Below are 24,033 nucleotides of genomic sequence, written 5' to 3'. Positions count from 1 at the left end.
TCGTGTTCACTTCCACGTCCCGGTATGAAAATTTTAGCAGAGATTTTGGAGCTGCTTTCTTTGTAAACATCTGCAACATCTGTGAAGTTCATTACGTGTTCTGTGTCTTTACAGAAAGCGCATCAGAAATGGTTTTCTCTTCCCACGTAGGGACATAGGCTATACATTTAACAAGTAAACGCAGCAGCCAGCCTTTCATGGTTCAGCTACACGCTGAAATCGTTCCTCCACTGCAGTTCACCTGCCTTCAAGCAGTTTATATCATGCCTGTGATCCCTATCTCAAATAGACTGTGACATGTTTACACAACACACGAGATAACAGGCAGGAAAAAAATGTATTCTGGGATCTCTCTTTACGCTGGCACATGAGCAAACAAACATCAGTATATTTAACAAAAAGCAGATGGCTACTATTAAAGCTTCGGTGTAATGCTTGAAACATTTCCTATGTGGCACGTGACACACAACAAACATCCAAAGCAACGCCTCAATCCGCCACTGTATGTACAGTACACACTCACATCAATGTGTTAAAGAAACTTTCCAGCCACCTGCACTAAATATATTCCTCAACAAATGTTCCCCGTGTTCCATCTGTACCTTCTGGACAGAGCATCCAGAGCAGGACTGCCCTGTAGTGAGTGAGGGTTCAGTTTCTTACTCTTTCAGTGCACAGTAAATTGGAAAACTGCACAAGGAAATGATGCCCTGGGTCCTCCACCAAGAACATAACAGGTGAGTCAGCATCTTTTGTCTTCACTGACCAGTGCAACAGTGGGAAACAGCCCACCAAGGGCAGTACCCCTCAGTCATTTAACTGCAGACCTATAGAAATTCATCTGATCACAGATTCTGTCCATATTCTGAGCCAACACTACTTTTTTAATTCCCACTACAGTCCTTTTTATCTCTGTACCCCAAGGGAAATCGCTGAAGTTGCACTGTGTGCAACATCTGTGCCACTACTGATGCTTTGACTGCAGTTGATTTGTGCTCATTGGAAAATTTTGGTCTCAGCTTTCCAGGAGATGGGATACAAGACTGCACCTCCAGGCATGGAGGCCACTTCCAGAGAAAAGGTACTTCAGTACCCCTTTTTCTCTCATGGATCAACTGCTGCTTGTCCCTGATTGCAGTAAGAACCAGAGCCCTCCTGGTACAAGGTGCAATGGTGAACACACTCTTTGATAATCCTTCACACCGCCGCCACACCTGAGGAAGAGGAATCTGTGCCGTTCCTGGGGTAGGACTGGTGTGATCTCCTTGTTACAATATGTCAGTTTGTGTTTCAGAGAGAACCAGCAACAGAGCAGGTCCACCCACCCGCCTCGGGAGGCTCAGTCAGAGTCAGCATGTGCACTCCCCCCTCATTTCTAAAATGGGGAGATGAATACTACTGGTGTGCCATCCTCATGAGACAGTGAAGTGTTAATCAAACATTAGTACTGTTATACAATATGCCAGCCTCACATCACAGATGAGCACATTATGAAGTTCTCTGTTACGGGCAGAGGAAGATCACCAATAACAGGTACACACAACACCTTACAGATACATTCTGAAATACGTGGACAACGTACTGGTTCTGTTGTTATCTCATATCTCATGCCTACTGCAATACTTATACTTAGATAAAAATAATGACAAAATAACAACACCACTGAACTTTGGAAAGGAACAAATTCAGATGCTAACTTCCAGCCTAAAACGTAGTCTTAGTATTACTAAACACGTTGCTACCACTTTTTCTGTTTACCTTTGAAAATGACTCAGAAGAACTTGCAACAGTCCCTCCCCTTACTTTTTTTTTATCTTTCCATTTGTTTGGTTTTTAACTACATTGCAGTTTTACCAGAGGACTTGCTTTCCATGGGTTATATGAATTTTCTGTATAAAGCAGGAGGGACCAGTGACCACACAACAAACAGCTGGCTCATTAAGAACAGCCCCTCTGACTGCCTGCACATCGCCCTTCCTACCAGACGAAGAAACTGCATATAAAAAGTCTCACCTGTTCTTAGGCTCAGCAAATGGAGATGAGACATCTGCATCTGGATCCAAAATGTGGTCAAGCTCTTTCTGGTTTTTTTCATACATCCTTTTCCTGTCTGTCAGCCCCTTGTTGTTATCAACCTGCGGGAAATCATAGTAGCCCTTCCTCTTGGCTTTCAAGCGCAGCTTGTTGCGGTAATGTTCTATATCGGACTTCTGCTTCAAAGCCTTGTTCACCTAAAAGGCAAGAAGGTGTTTGAAGGATGGTGGTGGGTTGGCCACTTCCAAACGATATTGTCAGGGTGTGTTTGATGCTCTGCATGTGTCATCTCTCAGAGCGTGTTTCGTACCACACCGTGCCATCTGCAAGCAGCGAGGAACTGCAAGTGAACAGAGTCGCTGCATTTTTATGGCTTGGCAGATGGTTAAATAATTTTAGCCTCAAAACCCGTGTACCGTTACAACAGTGACTCAGATACACCCACTGAAGAAAAACACTGATGATGTTAGCCAGTTGGTGTGACCCAACACCCTGCTTGCTTTTGGGCACCATTTGCAGAACTCACCGATGAAAACTCTTCTAGGGTCCCATAAGTACATATCTGTTATGGGCCCCTGTCAGAGAGAATCCTTAAAAAAAAGGGTGTTTGGTGTGACCTGGTCCAGCTCAGTCAGGGTTGCTCCCAAGTATTGAGAAAATTTCTCTCCTGCTTCAAATTGGCAGTTACTCGGAAACTGGGAATTTACTCGGGCTTTGTGCTTCCAGTGACAAATTCTGCAGTCTTCTCACAAATTACAGGAAGTGTATGAGCAAGGAAGCACACAGCAACAGGAGTGTCATCCTGTTGCTTTACAGAAAATAGATGCTGAAGTCTAAATAAGCCTTTCTCTGAGTTTGGAGGCTGCATGGCACGTCAGGATTCAAAATACAAGTATGAAACAGAGCACAACAGACTGCTGGAATCCAGGCCCACATAGGAAGCCTGATGTCTTTTCCTGTGTCTCTGGCAACAGCCTTCCCTGTTGCTTTAAAACAGGGTCAGGGAGATTCTGGCAAATCTTTAAATGACTGTTGCAGTGTGATTTTGCAAACAAGGCACCTCTCTTGCTTGTTCCCATCATGTTTAACAGCTAGATAAAAGCCCCAGCCCTTTGTAAATGGACCGGTCTTGATTAAACGTACATCAAAACATGAATATAAGTGTCGAAGTCACAGCATGTTTTTTGGCCAGCATCTGGATCAGACATTTGCACCATCCCACTCTTTTTCACAGTAAACAACTGCACTCCCTGTGTACAGGCTGGAGTGCAGACTGAGCAAGGCCACGGTGCCATTGCATCCCTTCTTGCTGTGAATGAGACGTGTTCCTTAGTATGGAAAGATCAGCCTGGCACTCAGATGATCCATGCACATTTCCATGCTCAGTCACAGAATTTATGTAGACAAAGATGTGATTCTGCTTTCTGCCTTCATTACTTCATATGATAGGAGAGAAGGACATCGGGAAGGTAGGAACATAGAAAATTGCCTCTTCTAAGGCTGCAGGCATTCACAGGTGCATGTGAAAGAGCAGATCTTAAATTCTCAGATTTCTCAGTGCTAATGGACCTTTATATAGCATCAGGGTGAAAAGCTCCTAGCAGTCCTCAACCCTAACAGGCTTAAGATTGTTCCACTTGTGGCTGTAGCCAAGGAAACAGCTGCAGACACTATCAGACAGTCCTTACCTCTCCATTAATGATGGCAGATTCCTGGCTCCTCTCTGATGCAGCATGAACAGCAGGCAGGGCCACAGGTTTGATGGCTATGAGCTGTACTGATCCAGAAGAGGTGTCGAAGGGGTCAATGGTGGATTTGGCAATGTTATCAAAGAGAATGCCTCCTTCCTCTTCATCGCTCACGGGCACTAAAGCACATCAGACTTATTCAGCACAAAGACACAAATAGTTTTGCTGCATGTTCAAGGTGAAATTCAGGAAGCACATGCTTTAGATTTATGATGGTCTCACTGCACTCGAGGTGCAGACCTGGGAGACCCTTACGCTGGATAAAACATCCCATTAGATCACAGAAAACATTAGGTATTCAAAGGATTATCTGTCACTTCCCCAAGGAAGGTTGATTTCTAATCTGCACTAATAAGATGGGAAAAAAGCAGAAGAATGAAACAGAAAATTGTATGAAAATGACAGTTAAAGTACATGTTTTCCTAGATTTCACATGGAAACACATATACACACAAATCCTCACATGCCAAATCATCAGTAGTTACACCTGATCTAACCCGAGAGCACATTTTTTTTCCTGTCTTATACTTCAAGAGCATACTCAAAATTTGCTGAAATAAGTAGGTTTATTTGTCAAAAGTTATTAATGCTAAAAATGCCATCTGTGAAAATAAAAGCATTATTGCTGTGTGTTATGAACGCCCTTAAGAAACTGATGGCATCCAATTTTCTGTTAATTTTTTGCTTTGCAAGGCAGCACCTCAGGTATCTGTAAAGTTAAACTGTTAAAATTTCTTAAGAGGCAGAAAGAGGCTTCTGTCAATCTTTAAAATTAAATGGCATGGCAAAGCATCTTTAGTTTTGGGTTTCTACATAAACGGATAATTCTTTCACATGCAATTGGGCCCTTTCTCCTCAAACTTCTTTTTGTAAACCTCCATCACCTCATCAGTTGTTGAATCTGAAACCTCTTATCCTCATTTTGGAATGAAAGAATGACACCAAAGCAAGAGCACAAATTCTACAAAGAGATCCTTGCAAATATTTTTGAATAATTAGGCTATTAGAGGGAAGAATGTTTGCTCCATCTCCTAACTGACAGGAGCAGAGATCCTCTGCTAAAGAACAAAGTGGTCTGCTCTAAATTTATTTCCTCTGAAAATACACTCTGGTTTAATATTTAATCGCTGCACAAATTACAATGGACTGGTATAAACTCAGCGGTTTAGACAGCCAATAATTTAGTAAGAAAATATTTGACAGCAGTAACATAAAATATGAACCCGCTGAGTAAGCTCATTATCTTTCTGTCTGTGCTCATAGTGGACTGGAGTTGGCACCACTTGAGCTTTTGAGTAATATATGGGTTAAATCATTCTGTCGTTAAATATTGTCCCTCCAGCTCCACGGAACTGTCCAAACAGGATAGAGTCTTTAGTGGGTCTGAAATCCCCTTGTCCCTCCTGGGGCTGTTCAAACACTCCAAAGCTGTGTGCTCAGCAGAGCGAGCCGATCACAGGCAGTGGAAATAACTGCCAGACTCCCCCGACCACCACACCCTCCAGGACATCACACCAGCAGAACCAGACAACAAAGAGATCCTTGCCTGTCACAGACCACAGTGAACAGGAAGGTATCCACATGACAGTGAGCATGGATGCTCTTCCCAGGGGGAATTTTGAACCAGTTCTCGTGTAAGTCGCCACATGCAGTTCTGGAAGTTGGGTCTTGTGCATAATTCATTGCTGAAGCCTCCACACCACCCTAATAGGGCACCCCCATGGTGACATGACTATCTCCAAGAGAGAAAAAGTTTATCTGAATTGTATTTTTTACCAACAAAGATGGTCTCTCTTCATGATTACAGTTCAGGTGAGCCTGGATAGTGACTGATCAGCAGTCCAAGTATGATGAAACTGTGGAATCCCTTCTCTTTGGCTGCCTCTCTTGGCATTTGCCTAAGCCAGGCATGCCCAAAATCCCTGGCTAAGCATCAGCTTGAAAAACATGATTCCAAACATCCTCTGCATACCCTACTTAGGCAAAAAGCACCAAGAAGCACAGCTATGTTCCCACCTCAGTATGTCAGAAGGGCTGCCCTTGCTGAGACCTCAGCAGTGATGCCCAGCACCCACACAGAGCAAGACTAGCCACAGGTGCACTGGTTATCTCCTCAGTCCTCATTTCAGGATCAGAAACCAAGAGCTTTGCTTAATGAAACAGAAATCCTCTGGTTCAAAGACTCATCAAACAAAAGAAAAATTAAGGCTAAAAAGAATCAAATCACAGGCAACATCTGCTTCTCACGTGGAACACTAACACCACAGAGCACCCTCAGTATCATCATGAGCACACCTCCTGCATCTATTGCAGTGCTATTGGCAGGGAAATGAAAGCCAAACGGGAGTAGAAATTAAAATTCTACTCCACCTAAGCTTAGTATTGGTTCATTTATTGGCATTTATAATATAAAAGCAGTCTTTTTTCCCATTGCCCTTTTTTTTCCCTCCGGTAAGTGATAAAGAGCATGTGATCTGCAGTTACCGGCACACTGCTATAGTCTGTAGTGGCAGTGAACCGTAGCAAGTACTGTGGGAATTCTATTATTTTCTCCTATCCAGCTCTTCCTGAGAGAATTTACAGCAAGTATTTATAACATGATTGAATCACAACCACCTCCAAACTTTGAAAAACAAACCAAAGGGATTTCAGAGAAACGGGAGAGTCCTGGAGCGTGTTTCTGCTGTGTATCCCTGCCCTGGGCCAGTCCACCCATCCCAGCTGGGCAAGCAACTTCCCAGGATGGGAAACTCTAGAAAACTGCCCAGATATTCTTTACAGGCACTCACAATGAGCACTCTTGCCCATTATAGTTGGTAACACAGATTAAAAGTGACGGTTTTAATCTCTGTTTTTAAACAGAGGCACTCCAACATTCTTGTGGAGTCATTGTTTTTACTCGTGCTTGCACTGTCTGTGTGCTCACAGAGATTTAAAGTTTCAGTGGCAGAAAAGGGCAAAACCCAGCTCAGTCGCCTACTTAACAGCAACTTCCCATCTCTGAAACACCTCGTGCTAGGTATCCCACACCACATCATCCACTGAGATTGAATTACTCCTCCTAATCATTCTGTGACTGAAGTACATGAAGATACATCCAGAGCAACCATTTTTTCAGGTCGAGTGCCACCTGCAGCGAAGACCAGCGTGGCACTGGGTCCTCGAAGAGCAGGACCATCGCTGAAGCTTTGTCTCCACACCACTGCAGCTATCAGAACACAAGATCTGCTCGGTGCACGCTGCCTCAGGGATGTTATCCTCCTCCCATTTCCATGCAGCTCTGCGCTATTCCCAGCCGGCAGTGCCAGCAGGTGGTGCTACCCACTCGTGACACTGGTCCCGTGGAAAAGCAGCTGTGGAACTGTAGCTCTGAACGGTTAAAAACAACTAGATAGGTGAAGTACTATGTTTTTATTTAGTTGTTAATTTATAGCCAAAAAGCAAAAGTTATGCTTTTGTCAGCCAAAGATTTCAATGAAGGGCACAGAAGATTTCTTCTCTCCTCTCCTCTTTCCCTCTACCTTGTCTTTCCTCCTCTCTCCCCCATAAAAATACATTGAAAGGGAGGTAAAAAAAGGACTGAAATATTCACCCACACACACACACAAAAAAAAGGATATTTAAATCACCTGTGAATCAGGTAACCTTACAGCAAAACACTTTTAACAAAGATGTGTGATGTCCTGCTCAGGAGCAACCATTTGACTGATTTTGGGATCCTCAGAAAAAGAACGATGTCAATGGAATAAAACACATAAAGGCAAAACCTGGGAAACACCTGCAAGCACGTGGACATGCTCTGCCTTTTCTTAGGTCGTTCAGTGAAGTACTAACAATTTTCAAAGATTAGTTTTGCATGAAGGGAAGGCAAACATTGTAAGCATACCCATAAAGTATACCTACAGTTTGAAAAAGAGCAAACAGTGCCACAGATCCAAAAAAAAATAGCTCCTTAGGAAAGAGCCCACATATCAATATTTAAAACAGAAATCTTGATTCCTGAATGTAATTTAATAATAGGGAAATAATTTTCATTTTAGAGAAAATGCCTCTATTAGAAAAAAAAAAAAATAGACATTTTCTGCATCATCCAGACCATTCCATTGGTCAGATGATTATCTCCATGAAAGTATGAACAAGAGCTCTCAGCAACATAGAAACTTCTGTTTCTGAAGGAGTTTATAAGCCTACAAGTAAAATACAAGTTTCCTAACTTTAATATCTGAACCTATTCAGGACAGAAACACCTCTCTATCAGATACTGCTTGAAAATAAACCCAATTGCAAGACGGTGCAATTCTAGAGCTTTCACAAACAGCACAAATATTACATTTTCAGAAGCAGCCACCTTACAGACTAATGTGGAAGCAGCTCATGATTCCACCTGGACAGTATTTTCTTACATGTAAAGTCTGCTAAACTCTAGGTGATGAGCATGAGGTGTTGCAATCCTGCGTTTGCCTGGGCTCCTGAAGCAGGAGTCACCTGAGCAGGTCATTTGAGATCTCTAAACTGGTATTTGCAGGTTTTCTATGAAACTTTATGCATGGGGTGTTTGCTCATCTCTTAGCTACCTGTTTCATCCACTTTCTATGAAGGTTTCCCACCCTTATAAGCAGAAGCAAGGATATCTCCATGGTTATGTCTTCTCCTCCAACTACATCTGCCTCATCTATTTAAATATCAAAATCATTCAAAAAAAGACCATGTATTTCATAATGTTTTCAGCAAATCCATCAGACCCTTTTCTTGGCTGCCATTTCTGTAATACCATCGTAGGTATGTTCAATAACAAAAAAAATAAAAAAAAATTTGTAAGTGACAAAGATGATGACTATAAAAAGAAGATAGGGAAGGCATAGGAACCTAAAACAGAAGCCAATTCTTTGAGAAAGTAGTGCTCCAGGAGCTTTAAAAACCTTTGCAGAAATAGTTTTCTCTTTGCACGATAAAACTGTACGTTTGTCTTCTTCAGTGCTGACGTATTAGTGAAAAATCACGATCATCCAGACTGCCACTGGATCTGATGGCATGAACATCTACGTGCTCTTCAGACTGTTGCTTGGATGAAAACTGCTGTCAGACTCAATTAGTGGCAGAGTAAAGCTCATCCAGAGGGAAAAGGCAGACACGAATGAAGAAATACTTAATTGTGCAACTACTTGGGGACCCCAAATCCCTCAGAGCTCTGCTGCAACAGGAGCCCTAGCAGCATTGTGTGAAGTATTTTCTTGCCAGGAGAAAAGCAATCAAAAACACCAGCTCAAAAATAAAAATAATTAAAAAAAAAATTTAAAAAGGCAAGTTGGGTTAGACACGCCAACCTAAAAGAGGCTAAGCAGAAAGTACTTTCCACCTATTCTGTGCAAGTTCCACCATGCCTGTGAATGCAACACTTGGGTGGCCCTACCCAGACACGAGGTTGCCAAGATATTTACCTTTACAGCAAAAAAGTAGCTCCCATAAAGTCCCACCCATCGTACTCCACAACTACGTCCTTTTCATTCCATCAGCCAAACTTCTGGCAGCATCCACGTAGGGAGTTCAAAAAGTGAACCCCAAAAGCGAACAAAATGTCAGGTTTGATACATTTAAAAAGAAAATCTGCATTTCTTTTTAAGCCATTTGACAGTAAACGCCCACAATATAAACCCAGAAGCGCAGCTAAATGCATGGAACTGATACATTAACGTGGCTGCTTCACACCAGTCTGAGATGGACACCAGTGTCTGATGCACGCTACTGCACTGCATTTATTCCTTATATGTTTGTATGGTTAACAAGGGTTATGGTTGATTTTTTGGAAGTAATTCATTGCATCATGATCCTCCCTGTTTGTTACAATAAATAAGACACTGTTCTGGTGTCACCTTGGGAGGTTCACACCTTGCGGTGCCTCTGTGGGGGCGTCCTGGGGCCACATGGGGGGGGGGAAACACGGACTGGATTTTGGCCAGAGTACAGAATGGGGGAAAACCCAGACTGGATTTTTTTGGAGTACGGAATGGGGGAAAACCCAGACTGGATTTTTTTGGAGTACGGAATGGGGGAAAACCCAGACTGGATTTAAAAATAAAAAAAAAAATAAAAATAAAGGGTTGGACTTGATGATCTCAGAGGTCCTTTCCAACCCGGCTGATTCTATGATCCTAAGCTGTATAGACAACTTGGAGGTGCTGTTTTCCTCCCACTCGGTCTCTGGGGAAAGAGGCAGAGGAGCACTGGTACCTTTTGCTTTGTAGGAGCGTGCAGAGGCTCAGAAGTTCACAAAATAGGTTACAACACTTGGCTGCCTCTTGCAAACCAACACATCAAGGAAAGAAGGCAGCAGGAAATGGTATTGACTAAATCTGAAGAAACAAAGGTTTCCCTGTCACCAGCAGGGTCACAGTGCTCTCAATATTTAAAGCAAGTAAACAACAACAAAAAGCAGTGGAAGAAATTGAAACTGCATGAGGAAATATTAGGCTGTGTCACACAAGTTGGAATCTTCGGAAGGAAAAAAAAAGGAATCAACATATAAAGCATCTGAGAGGCTCAAGGAGAATAGTAACTAGTAACAATACACAGGATTTCAGCTGAACAAGTAGCTTTTGTTTAATCTTGGGGGTTTTTTACCCATCTATGGTTAAATGTCAGTAAATTACTCCAAAAAGCCTAGGAGTTTACCTCGAGGGGGTGAAGAGCTAGATCAAGATCCCCACTTAACATCCTTTCTGGGGCAGATGAAGCTAATGCTTCAGGAGGAGGGAATGAATAATGAAAGGAACAGACCCCTTTCTCTACACCATCAGTTCCTCCCAGAACTCTGATCTCTCAGCCTTTCAGAGACACATCCTGAATGGGAATCATCTCACTTCAAATCTGCACATATGCTCCAATGCAGTTGACAGGGATCTTTCTTACTGGAAAGATGAATACCTCCAGAGCAGATCTGTCCCAGTTGGCCATGACCCTCTGGAGTCACTAGATTAGTCAGTCAGATTAGGAAACCAATTCTAAAGCATCAAAAAATTGGCAGCCCTTTCCACATTTCACTCCACCCAGTAGAGAAAAGGCAGACGAAGGGTGCTGGATGTTTGCTGGGTTACACCACATCCTCCAGCTAACTGTGTCAAAGCAGGCCACTACACTGCTGCCACTGGATTACTTTGCTGTTGCCACATTTCATTCTATTTTGACTCACTACAGACAACTGCTCAGAACTTCAGAAAAGCAGGCTCTGACGCTGAGCTGCCACATCAGACAGTGTGAAAACTAGTAGCCCACGCTTCTGTAGAATAAAGGAGGCAGTGTATCATAGCTTGGCTGAGTTACACCCAAAAATCCCTTTGATTTTAGCTAAGCAAATAACACAGCCAAATTTTCCTCCCCTGCTACTTTGTTCCTGCAGATAGCTTCTGCCTGGACAAAAGAAATTACAGTCTTAGAGGCTGATATTTTAAAAAGGAGTGAGTCCCGTAACTGAATTATTTCTGAAAAGCTACACCTGTTTCCAAAGGCAATTTTCAAATGCTTGGAAGATGAGAAGCTGGTCCAGCTGGGATCCCTAGAAGGAGGAAAGGAAGGTTTCTAACACAAAGAAGTTTAACTCCTTGGGAATGCTGCTTGTGCATCTCCACCTGTGACAGGTGTCCTTTTGTGAGGATGAGGTTCAAGTACAAATCTGAGTTCAACTACACAAATTCTTAGCCCAGAAAGTGTGGAGTCATATGTTTCATTAAGAACTTCCAGAAAATCAAAGCTTTTCTTTTTCTCAAAAAAACCCTCAAGCAACCACACTCTCCCAAAGATGCTAATGGAAACGTTTTCCAACTTAAAGGTTGGAAAAAAACAACCTATATAAATTCCCTTGGCATCATTTTGTGAGGAGCTGGTGAAAGGTTGTAATGTAGGCTGCTTTAGTTCTTTAGGTGTGAGTGGGTTCAGCCTTTTGCTCCTCCCTGAATGATGTTTGGCCTAATAAAACTACAGGTGAAAGTGTAAATATCCTGTTGTTCTCTTCCACGCCCTCTTAGAAACCCATCTCAGAAACTGCCAGTACCTCTGTTGGCTGACTCATTCATATTAGAGTTCTCTAACATACATAACTGGGCACTTTTTTTGTTTAAGAAAGGTTTTAATTTCTTTTAAGTGCCTGAAGTAAATGAAAGCACAACTCATCAACTTTTAGAAAGCAAGCTTTACATTAATATAATAATAAGCATTCTCCAAGAACAAACATGCAGTTATCTTACAAGAGCTTATCGCTGTTTGACACAAGCAGATATTTTATTTGTGTTTTCTGTGGAAATAATGCTCAGCTGAAGAGTTCTCCTGATCCTCAAAAACATCAGGTCCTGAAGCCAAGCCTGTCAGTCTGTGCTGGTTTCACATTGTTCACTCTCAGCCCTGACACACTCCATTTGGAGTCAAATTTGATACAAGCCACATGGAATTTACGTACTGAGGTAACATCCAGTGCTGTCATTTTCCCCCTGTAACTAAATGTCAGCAAGAAACAGAATCTAAAAATTGGCCTGTAACTATGGCAACTAATGAGCCATTCTAACTTGGAGTCCCCAAATCAAGCATGTGACCATCAAGGGATTCATTCCAGTTCCAAGATGCTGCTTTTGAGAGAAGAAAATATGCTGCTGCTTTTCCTGACATGCGTGTTAGAGCTGTCAGCCCCCAGCCAGGCTGGAGAGCTGGAGCAGGCTCAGGCAAACAGCTGGGAGAAAAGCTGCTTCTTTCTTAAACAGGAAGGGAAAACAGCCAACACATTATATGGATGCTAATCCCACTGGATAAAGGTAAAACCCTGTGAAAAGAACGAACTATCAGAGATGACAACAGTGTTTGTAATCACAGCACCGGGGAACAAAAAGTGTAGGCTCTGTGAGGAGAACTAATGGATGCCTTCAACTTCAACAGGCATTTGGGATCACATAACTCCAAAGTCAGCTCCATAATGCTGATAAGGGGAGGTCATTTCATCTCCCCTGACCATATCTTCCCTCTCAGAAGCTGTTCTGAAAGGGTTGTTTGAGGAAACTGCCAGCTTGCAGTAGGCACAAATGGTTAGAATCCATAGTATGAATGGAGTATACACTAAAGTTGTTTTTCCTAGGGCCCTAGAACTAGAAATCGTTTAGCTATTAAATAACATCATTATTCAGGTTTGTTTTTTTTTTTCAGAAGAAAGAAGAGAGAGGGTAAAATAAACATGTAAACAAAGCAGTCATTAGTTTTCCAGCATAATTTGAAAAATGCATGGTTATTCCTATCAAATAAAGTTGCAGGTAAAATTCTAATGAAACTAAGAAATAAAACAAAGGGTCACTATTTCTTTATACTACATTGAAAGTTTCTTTAAGTAGCATTTGTATGTTCTAGAAATGTACCACAGTCCAGATCAGAAGAAAGGATTCTGTCTTAGTCAATTCTTTAACAAAAAACCCTGAGTTCTTAGTAATTTTCTTTGAAGATTTAACACCTAACAAAACAAAACAAAAAGTACCTTCAATAAATTATTTTGCCTACACATGTAAACATCACCTGCCACTGGTTTTGAATATTGGCTTCCCTGGGTAGGTAAGAAAAAAGACAGCATAAATTACAGCTTTTAACTCTGGAAACCATAAACATTGTTGTCTTGTAAAATGAGCTATATTTGGAAAAATAATTAAACACGTTGAAACTTAGAACTGTTAACCACTGTTTTCTATTCATAGCTACGGGAGCAAAGCTATAACCCAGGAGAAATAAGCAGAGAGACATAAAAAAGAAAAGCAAGGAAGAAAGGGGTCAAATTCTACTCTTATCAGGTGCTCCTGATATATCTCAAGTCATAAGGTCACCACCATCAACCAAAGCCTTGTAAGAAACATCCAGTGTAACATGCTGGGTACATCAGGAAAAGCTGCCACTAAGTGTTAATAACAAACAGCTGTGCCAAGGATGGTAAGAGAACAAAAGACAAAGCATTGGATGTTTCGCACTTTCTCAAATTAATTTTTACCTAATTAATTCATCTTCATCAGATCTGGGCCAGCTTAGCAACAGCAGCAGTGGAAATTAACATCTTAGGGCTCCACACAATAAAAAAAGCTGTAAACCCTGTCCACCTACTAAGCAGCAGCATATCTTCATTAATTTACTGGTATTTCAAGAAAAAAGAAAAAGGAAAGGAAACAAAAAAGAAAACCTGCAAAGGCCCACACAAAGAGCAAAAAGCATAGTTTCATGGGAGCTTGAGAAACAGTTATAGCAGCAAAGGGGAAAGAAAAAAACCCAACAGATCAGCTACACACACAATATGCCCAAAGTACTGCTGAGGGTGCAAGAAGGGGGTTTTGACATCGCTATTGCCCATGTGGGCACGGCTCTGGGAACGCCCACGAGCAGCTCTCATCAAGGAACACATCTCACCATTTCTTTTCCTTCCTTCGTCTTTTGTCACTTTTTGAGGTGCCATCACTTTCTGGAGGGAGCTGCGTCCAGAGCTGGGCTTTCCCGACCCATTGCTGATGATGGACCCATTCTGACTTGGGGACCGGCTGCAAGTAACCATAGCAACAAGGCAGGATGTGAGTTCTTCCTTATAAACCTCATTTCAAGGTTATTTCACTTGCACAGTTTGCATCACTGAGTTTTCAAGTCTGACTTTGTACCAAAAGGAGACAGAATATAAACTGCACAGAGAAACACAGCGAGGTAGGAGCAGAGTGATGGGAGGTGAACACGACTTTCTCAATTAGTTCAGGGCTGATGGGCATCTTAGTGGCTTGGAATGCAACTACTTCTCATGCACAAGCTCCACAATGACAAAAATGCCACTGCAGAGGACAAAAAAACACCCATTATCAATTCAGTGTCATTTGCCCAGTTAAAATAAAGTAAACCTTTGCTTTTGTATGTATGGATAAACCAGTTCCTTTGTTATTTAGGCTGCATTTACACTGAACTGTTGTCAGCCATAATGCAAAATTCACTTACTTCAGACGTGTTAAGAAAATTCTCCTTTTCTCCTCTTGGCACATAACCTGGTTTAACCAGCACCATTATTTACTGAAACTCCTCAGTTTTTTTTTTTACTCAGCCACTGCATGTCCTTGTCCTGAAACTGGTCCCTGCCCAGGGTGAGGAGGGAGGGCAGGTCAGAACCACGGTGTGTTAAGTCCCAGCAAGGAGCAGGAACAGAAACCAGCAACGTGGCTCTGGGCTGCACTGGGAGTAAACTCTCATCAGAACTTCTTTCTGGGATGGGTAAGTTAACTCAAATCCTAATGCACAAGCTGGGAAAAGGAGGCCAAAGTAGAAAATGGTACATTTGGTGCTAGTCTACATCCAGACATGTGGTCACGTCGTTTTTACACGTGAAACTTGCCGCAAAGGGAATGAAAACTATTCACTGGACCTGTGCAGTTATTCACACACCTATCTGCAATCTACCACTGAATTGTCACAGCCACTGACAGGGTGATGTAAAGAGGTTGCATTGGAGAAAAAAAGAAATGGACTTAGTCACAAAGACTTTCATTTACAGAGAAAAAAAAAATCAAATCGAGTTCTATTGCTGTCACAGTGGCTTTATATCTAGAAAATGGTCATAAAGCAAAACAATGGTCAAAACCATCCTGCAAATCATTTCCAATACTATGGCAATACGATAAATCAATGTTTCAATCTTTAGCTTGAAACATTCATTTACCTCCAGTTCTGACCACCCTGCCTGGTGTAAGTAGAAAGCATTTACTGAGGTCAGAACAGTAAGGGACAAATATCAGAAAAGCAATTCTTGGGGACTCTCTTTTGAAGACAGCCTAGGCAGAAATATATACAATTTGAGACAGGCTCTTTCCAGCTACAGGGCTCTATGAGAACTCAGCATGCAGCCCAGCTCACTCCAGCCTGAGGATCTTCTAGTGAAATTCTGTTGAGAATAAATATTCTTGTGAAGCAAGGATTTCTCCCCTATAAACCTGTCACTGCCTAATGAATAATCCCAGCCCAGTAAAAAAATTGATCTAAGGACAGACCAACACCTGAAGAAAATCTGCTCCATTTGGGAACACGGAAAAGAATCAGAAGAGCATGAATATCTTGCACAATGATTTCTGCTGCCACTAATCTAAATATTCATCCTTTTTAAGTGGCTGTCATAACTGAGAGGTTTCTTTCAATGGTGATATCAGAGGAGATATTCTGATCAGTTACCAGCCACTTCATGGCAGTCTGATTTAAATTGACTCATCCAGGCTGCAAAGTAGCCTGGATGAAAGAGCAAATACATAAAGGTCAAGAAATATTTCTTCATCTTCAGAAACCATTAAATTCCAACCCCAGACACAGCTCCTGGGAACGAAAAATACTAAAATTCTGTATGTTCTCACTTACTCAAGTAATCACCCTGAAGGAGGAAAACTAATTCTTAGTTATTTGCTTAGAAGGGCACCAAGGTTCAACATATTTTATAATGAGAGTAACTTTCCTGTGAATTCCAGGATCAAGTTTGCTTATCAACGTTTGTTTAAAATGGTGCAGATTAAGTAGAGGGAGATTTTGGAGCTCATTCAAAGGACTGAGTGAAGTGCTTAATCACTTTTGTTAGAGGATTAATTAATAGGGCTGGTTTATATTTTTTGTGTGTATTTACACATGGCTTTAGAGAGGTTTCAAAACATTTTAAAGAGCAATTCCTGCAAAGACTTAACCTCTGGTGGTTCAGCACCAGCAACTGCTGCTGATGTCATGGTCCTCTTCCATTTGTCATTTCACCAGGGATGGAAGACTTTGAAAGGGACAAGTGCTGTTCAGTTCACATGAACTATAAAACCCAACCCTCAAAATCTGAGTGATTTACAGTGTGAACAACACATCACTGACATTAAACGGCAGAATAACAGTTCACATCCAAACACAGCTGGCTCACTCTCCTCTACTGGTACTCCCTGCAGACAGCTCTTTCCACGCTCCAGGTGACTTACTGTACAGCCAAAGAAGTGTGCCAAACCAGGAACTAGCTCAGGATCCTTCTGTCTCCATTTCTCTGCAGGGAAAACCTCAGTTATAACCAGTGGGGATGTCTACCCACCGTAAAGAGCAGCAGTGTTGGCTCCTCCAGCCCCACACCGGGCTGGCTGACACCTCCCACAGCTGCAGATGGCTCCAGTGTGCTCCTGTCACAGTGCACAGCAACACTGTGCCGAGTTTTCCAAGCTTTTCCATTACTCCAAAGGGACAAATGTCATTGTACAAGATGAGGTGACTCAGCTGTGAAGATTTGGTTTTCTATAGAATTTCTCTGCACTAGCCAGATACTCTTCTTTTATGCTCTCAAGTCCCTTCAAGAGACAAGGACTGTGTAATGCCAGTGAATTACACAACTGTTATCTCTATTCAAGCTGTTTACCTAACAGTTTTATTTTCCTCTCTTCACTTCAGTATCGTTCTTCAGTTCCACTCTAACTTAATGTCAAGGAAAAATGGACACAAAGAATGCAAAACAGCCAGGATAAAGGGATAATCTTCTTTCCTCGCCTGTGGTGACTGAGACAAGAAATAATGACCTTCTATTCAGCTATTCTGTTGGTGATTGAGGGTAAACATGAGGTAAAATTTCCTAACAGGAAAGGCAGAAGAGAACAGATTGTTGGGGGAGGCTGTGATCATCCCACCAGTGAAAGACTTTAAAATAAGGTAGATAAACTTGAGTTGGGGGGTGTTTGACCCTGCAGCAGAGAAGAAGAGGAGCCAGATATCTTCCTGGAGACCTTAAATCTGTGATCCTACAACCTTAGAGACTTTGTATGAAGAGACTGCAAAGCTGGGACACTTTACCCTAAACACTGACATTATCTAGTCTATTCTTACACTCTCAGAAGTTTTGTACTGCTGTAGCTGGTTTGGATGTAGAGGTCTTTCATAATTTAGTGGATGTTTAGGGTTTTCCCTTCTGCACTGGGGCTAATTCTGGAGTGACAGAGTCCACCAGTGCAGCTACAGAAATTTACAGTGGCCAAAGTCCTGCCTTTTGGTTCACTGAGGAATGATCAGTGTTCATGCTACAGGTCCCATGTCTCATTTGGGCTCATCTCATGAACATGAAAGCCACTTCCCCTTCACTTCCTCTATGAATGTACAACCTGTGAAAGTTTCACCTTGGTTTACCTCATATTTTGCAGCAATTTGACATATCCAGGGCAGACCAGTGTTATATGAAGGATACATCATGGAGGAACCATCTGCCACACACTCAGCCAGGGTGCCAAACCTTACAGCAACCAGCAGCATGTACCCTATTCCACCCCTCCGTGGAAAGATGCCAGTCAGTACCTTTTCCTTGTTTCATTGGATTTGGCAGTTTTGATGGTGCTCCCATCCTGGGTAATTTCTCTCTCCTGGGAGGCAGGAGCATCTCTGACTGGAAGTGGAAGTATGACAGTCTCCTGAGTTACAGGCAAAACTTCATCTTCTGCTCCCTGCTGACCCAAGTGTTGCTTGGCATAGTCAAAGCCTTGTACTGGCTGCAAAAAGAATAGGAGAAATAAAAGAAAAAGAGAAATAAAAGAAACTTCCAGCATGTTACATTAATATAAATTTTCAATTTCAATATAAAATCTCTCACTACCCCTTATCTTCTTTAATTGCATAAGTGACAGGAAAAAATATGTAGATCACCATGTGAATGCCCAACAAGAAACCAATTTCTCATGAAATCTCCATTGCATATATTTTAAACATGATTAGTATAAAATTGATCTTGGCTAACCTTTCTTAACCCTGCCATAACACCCCCAGAAATTCCTTTGACAGATATTGGAAGAATGAGGATATGGAAGAAAAAAATTAGGAGGAAAAGAAATAAGACCATATAGAAAACTGTCTCTGACAAAACCCTTGTGTTCCCGAAGAAAGTGGGAGTAATTTATTCCCAGTCAAGACAAAGCAGAAAAGGCACACATCAAAGTTTCATGGGCAACATTTTCCAGAAAAGAATCTTTTTCAGATCAGTGAAATTATATTTCCCCTGGCTTGCCAGTTGCCTGCTGGGAAGGATGTGATTGACTTCACTTGTTTCTCTTGGGAAGTGGCATTTCACCAGAGCCTTGCAGTGAGGCAGCTGAGGGTGTGTGCCCAGCCTCCTCTTCCCAAAGCCCATTCAGGCTTTCCCTGCTGCCTCTGCAAGGAAAAAAATATAATTAACACACCTCCCGGGCAAGGCAGCCACTCAAAGGTGGATTCTCTCGATGGAAAAATTAAAGCATGTAGGCAAAACTTGACTTTCCAAACTTCATTTTCAATTGGAAGAAAAAGAGAGGGGAAAAATACAATAAAAACAACAAAACCCACAAAAACAACCTCCATTTTCTTAGGGGCAAAAAAAGAATATGAAAAATAAATCACCCCAAGAAATTCCTGACCACTTCTGGAAAAAACACAAAACACGAAAGTGTTCTTGCTACACTAAATTGAATTAATATACCCCAAACTGGAAGGATGCTCTTGCTGAAGTACAAAGACTACTGACAAAATGCTAAAAAAGCACTACAAAACACTTCAAAGTTGAGTAGCTGTGATTTTAAACCTCAAACATACTTTAGGAAACACACTGGAATTAGTTCATGACTGATTAGTCTCTCCGAGTTCCTGTCATGTCATTATTGAATATTTTACTTCCAGAAGAAAATCAGCAGGAGAAAAAAATTAGCTGATGGCACAGGAAAAAAAGGATGAGCTCTGAAAAGAACGTTTTTTCTTGTTGTGTCCCTTACTAAATCTGTTGCTATAAACAGAGATACATTTCATAGGTGAGTTCAGTCTGAAAATAATGGGGCTGCCTTCTACTTTTTAAAACATAGTAAAACCTGCTTTTTGTTTACGGGGATCTGCATGGCATTCTTAATCTCCTGTTCAGACTGAGGCTAATGATTTCTAATGATGCTAATGATTTCTAATGATGTTAATGATTTCTAATGATGCTAATGATTTCTAATGTGCTCCCTTATTTCAGCACTCCTCTGGTAAAAGGAGCTTCTGTGCATTAAGGAGTCACTAAGTGGGCTAATGCTGATTTGGGAGAGCAGACAACTCCACATGTTACCACTACAGAACTCTCAACATATCAGAGAAATGCCAATTCACCATCACCCCTCCATGGTAAGTCCTGACAGTATCATCACTGAGGGAGCCTTCTCCCTGCCCTCCCCTGAAGGCAGGGTACCACAAAAGCAGCTGCAAAGGGAGGAAATGAAGAAAGGGAAGGGAATGAAGAAAGGGGAAACAGAAGCTTTGTGAAGGACAGCTAGGAAGAACTGCACAATATGCTAGATAGTAATATTGTTAACCAACATAATGTTTTTAAATGTCATTATCAATATTGAGTGCCAGAGTTAAGACTCTCCGAGATATTCTGCAAAAGAGGTAAAAAAAGAGGCAATTAAATCAGTTAGTTCACCCTCCATGCCTTTGAAAGACTAAAATAAGTTTCAGCTTACACTTCATATCTTATATAAAACCAAAACAAAACAAAGAAAAAAATCCCAAACCAAACCAGAAGCAGCACAACATGAGAATTACTAAAGAATTCTGCAGTGTCCCAGCTTGGATCTGCCAAAGGAAGAAAATGAAGGATTATTTTAATCTGAGTTCTACTTACCACCATGTCTAGCAACAAAATGCAATAAAGGAAGAGCTGAGAAAGCCATCCTCATCAGCGGACATATTGCATTAAATAAAATTTGATCTTGGAACCCTGCTCCGTGAAAGCCCACAGGAGCAGATGGCTTTACCACCCCTGAAGGGAACTGGCAAGACTAAATCACGATCAGGCACTGCTGAAGCACTGCAAGAATAAATGTCCAACAGGACCAAAATACTGAGAAAGACCGAGGGACTGGGATTTTAATATTGGTTTTGAAATAATAAATGAATGATGAGACTATTAGATTACACTGCCTGGCAAAGGGCAGAGCGAATGTAGAGAGTTGTTTCTGGGAGGTTTTTTCCTTGTAATTATCATGAAAAATACATTAAAAAAAAAAAAAAAAAGAAAGAAATGAAACAAAGAAAAAAAAAAAAAGGATGATCAGCTCCTCCCCTCTATAGGTATACCCAGGTACACAGTTTCACTGATTTTTTTTTTTTTTCCTCCATGTCCTTTATCAAACTGACAGTCATTGTTTCCCCATGGTTGCAGTATTTGCTTTTGTTTGCAGGTCTCAGACTACAGATCTGATTTCTGTTTACCTGCAAACTTACTTTTTCATGGTCTGGAAAAAAAAGGAGAGATGACAAATCAGACTACAGCCTTTAAAAAAAGCATGCTGTGAATTAAAAAGCAAGAGATGCAAAAGTTAACATCCATCCAAAACCTCAAGGTAAAAACAGTTGCTTAAAATAAAAACAGCATTGAAATAACACTAAAATAAAATCCCATCAGAATTCCATCCATTTGAATTTATACTTTTTTTAATTTTACAACCAGAGAGAAAATTGAAAAAAATTATACCAGTCCCTTTCCCCTGCAACTTAGTCCAGATGTCCCTGACTGCTGAGGCAGAACAGCAACACAATTCCCAAGACAGAGACCATAAACCACGCTATCTAAGAGAGATCACTTTGTAAACTTCATTTATTTACCCTTCAGTCTGCTACAACAACAACAACAAAGTAATTCTTAATTACCAGGCACAACCACAGCAGCCCTGCTGTTAATGCTCCATCACCTCCCCCAGCTGCACAAGGATATTTCATGCTAAATGTTCCATTACCCCTCCTTGCTGCGTTCGAGCACCCTGTCCCGCTGCGGGGGACGGAGCGTCTGGAGGGATGTGGGAGCGTCTGGAGGGACGTGGGAGGCAGCTCTGCTCTGCTCTGGAGGACCCGCAGCCTCCCGCTGCTCCCAGCAGCAGCAGGACTGCAGAGATGAGCAGGCAGCTCTGCTCTGCCAGTCCCCTTGGAACAGGACTCCCGGAGTCCGAGCACATGAAACAGCATCACTGAAAACAAAAACACCTGAGATCCGAGGCTGCAGGTATCCCATAATATCCTCCTTTGCTTTTGCTGGATATTCAAAAGGTATCGAAAAATTGCTCCAGTGATTCGACAACCAATCTCGGACACACAGAAACAAAATACTAAAGCTGCTGCTTAAACTAAAAATCACTCCACTGTGACTCTACTTAGAGCAGAGTCAGCATTAATCAGCAGTCTCAGGCACTTTCCTGAGCCATGAAATACAACATAGTCATTTTAAATGTGATATGGATATGTGCTCATCAGCTATTTGTATTGCCATACTGCATGAAACGTGGCAATTACAGTTCAAGCAACTACCACTATCCCTTAGGCTGGGATTAAAAATTAAACTAAAATTGTTCTTTTTAAAATGACCTTATTTCATTATCTCCCTAAAACACGTTTCTTAGCCTTACTTGAAAGTAAAGATGCTGAAATCAGGAATGACCAAACCAGTCCATTCCCAGTCCCGCTGCAGAATTTATCTTCCACAGTCCATATACCAGCATATACTCTAAACCAGACCTGGCTGAACCTTTTTGATGGAGCCATCATTGTGAAGCTAAACAGGAAGCAATTTAGCTTTCATTTGGAAACCCATCACTTCTCATATAATGAATTAAATTAAGTTTTATGGAGTCTCAAAATAAACCATGAAGGGGAAATGTACTCCAGAAGTGGAACTCCTGCACTCCAGCTGTAAATTTGAGCAAATCTGCAGGAAAACCTCCTGAAATGAGTGTAGTGTGGGTGCTGGGAGCTCAGCATCAGTAGTTTTGTTCTGCAGATCGAGCTCCCATCTGATGACATTGACTGCTGATGCAAGTGTAACCTGACTGAGCAGGTTTTAACCTGACCATGTATCTTACAGTCTGATTAAGTCTGATTTCTCAGGAAAAGCAAAAATCCCATTTTCGCTTTCTTTTTGGAATGCCAACTGTGGATTAAAATATTAAAATACTTTCAAGGTTTTTTTCTGTGCTGTTTTTTTTCTACCAGCAGTGGGGTTTCTTTTTTAAATAGAAACCTTCTTCAGCTGTAAAGCATCCCATAAAGATGGGTAGTTCAAAGCAATATACAAACTTAATCTTATTTTTACCTCTACCTGGGATTAAGACTATATATAAAAAGAATCAACTGGTGCACAGTATTTGCAACAGCCCCTAATGAAGCATAATTTGCATTATAGAGGCTTCAGTGGGACGTTACATATCACTGCAATGGTATTAATTTTTGTTTGTGTTTCACTTCTGCAGATCTAGCCTAAACACTAGATGGATAGCAGTGGATAAATAGATGAGCACACTGGAACCGAAATGGAAATGTCTTTTTTTTTGCATCATTTTTGATACAAATGTCTTGTTTCCAACTGGCACCAGCTGCACCCATCTGCAACGAACCCAAGATAAGGAGAAGAGAGCTGTCACACGCATCACGACTTACTTCAACTCTCCCTCCAATCTACATTTTTCAGCAGAAGCAACAGAGCTGAAATCTCAATAATCCTGCTGTCTGTAGCATTAAGAAACCAAAGAAAAAATTCATCATCTCAGTCCCATGCCAGTGGAGAAGAACAAAGTCAGCCAAAAGGGCAAAGGAACAGTATGCCTTACACACAGGCTCCGTGGGCTAGAAACTCCTACCTTTGGTTGGCCCTGTTCAAGAGCCACTGAATAGCACCACTGAGAAGGCAGACTTTTTCACTGTGGAGACAAATCAGTATTCTGTGCCATTTTCTGTTAGAGAATCAAACTGGAAATGCATTTGCTTTGGGGAGAAAACCCATCTTGTAATTGATATGGGTTAGTAACTTTAAGAAAAACATAATTGTTTGAACCCAACAAGCAATATCCACAAATAAATTGGAAAGTTCGAAACTTCTAAGAGAAAAATAACAGTGGGAAGAAAAAAAAAATCCAAAGAATGTCTATTCTGGATTAGCATCTGGGGGGAGAACTTCTGGTTGGGACCAGGTCCAAACTGCTGCCAAAGCCCAGGGCTTCGGCCACTGCCACCTGCAGCAGGTAGGAGCAGGTTTTGAGATCCTACAGGAGATGTGACGCTGATAAGCCCCAGGCATAATATCCCATGTCCTCAGCTTTGAGAAGGAAGCAACTGCCCTGGGTGAAGCCTCCTCAGCCCTAATGGCTCAGTGCTTGACACGGCTCTTCTGTCACCGCTACCCGTGCGCAAGGGACGAGCCGCGATGGAAGCCGATGAGTCCTGAGAATCCAGTGGTGTCAAGGAC

The 24,033-nt window shown here is 41.7% G+C and overlaps 1 protein-coding gene across 5 annotated transcripts in view; it reads right to left on the bottom strand.

Moving 5' to 3' along the window:
- KIAA1549L (KIAA1549 like) overlaps positions 1-24,033 on the bottom strand; it is a 135,831-nt gene that overhangs the window by 32,062 nt on the left and 79,736 nt on the right. For all 5 annotated transcript variants that reach the window (XM_032691928.1, XM_032691927.1, XM_032691929.1 and 2 more), the window contains 4 exons: positions 18,102-18,292; positions 14,196-14,323; positions 3,723-3,901; positions 2,014-2,231 (listed from right to left, as the gene is read on the bottom strand). In XM_032691928.1, coding sequence (XP_032547819.1) covers positions 2,014-2,231; positions 3,723-3,901; positions 14,196-14,323; positions 18,102-18,292 — 716 coding nt within the window. The remainder of the gene's footprint in view (positions 1-2,013; positions 2,232-3,722; positions 3,902-14,195; positions 14,324-18,101; positions 18,293-24,033) is intronic.

This window comes from Chiroxiphia lanceolata, chromosome 6 (genome assembly GCF_009829145.1).
Source record: "Chiroxiphia lanceolata isolate bChiLan1 chromosome 6, bChiLan1.pri, whole genome shotgun sequence".
NCBI classification, from domain to species: Eukaryota; Metazoa; Chordata; class Aves; order Passeriformes; family Pipridae; genus Chiroxiphia; species Chiroxiphia lanceolata.
The sequence above is the reverse complement of the archived record's forward strand: the minus strand, read 5'-3'. Positions and strand labels throughout refer to the sequence as shown.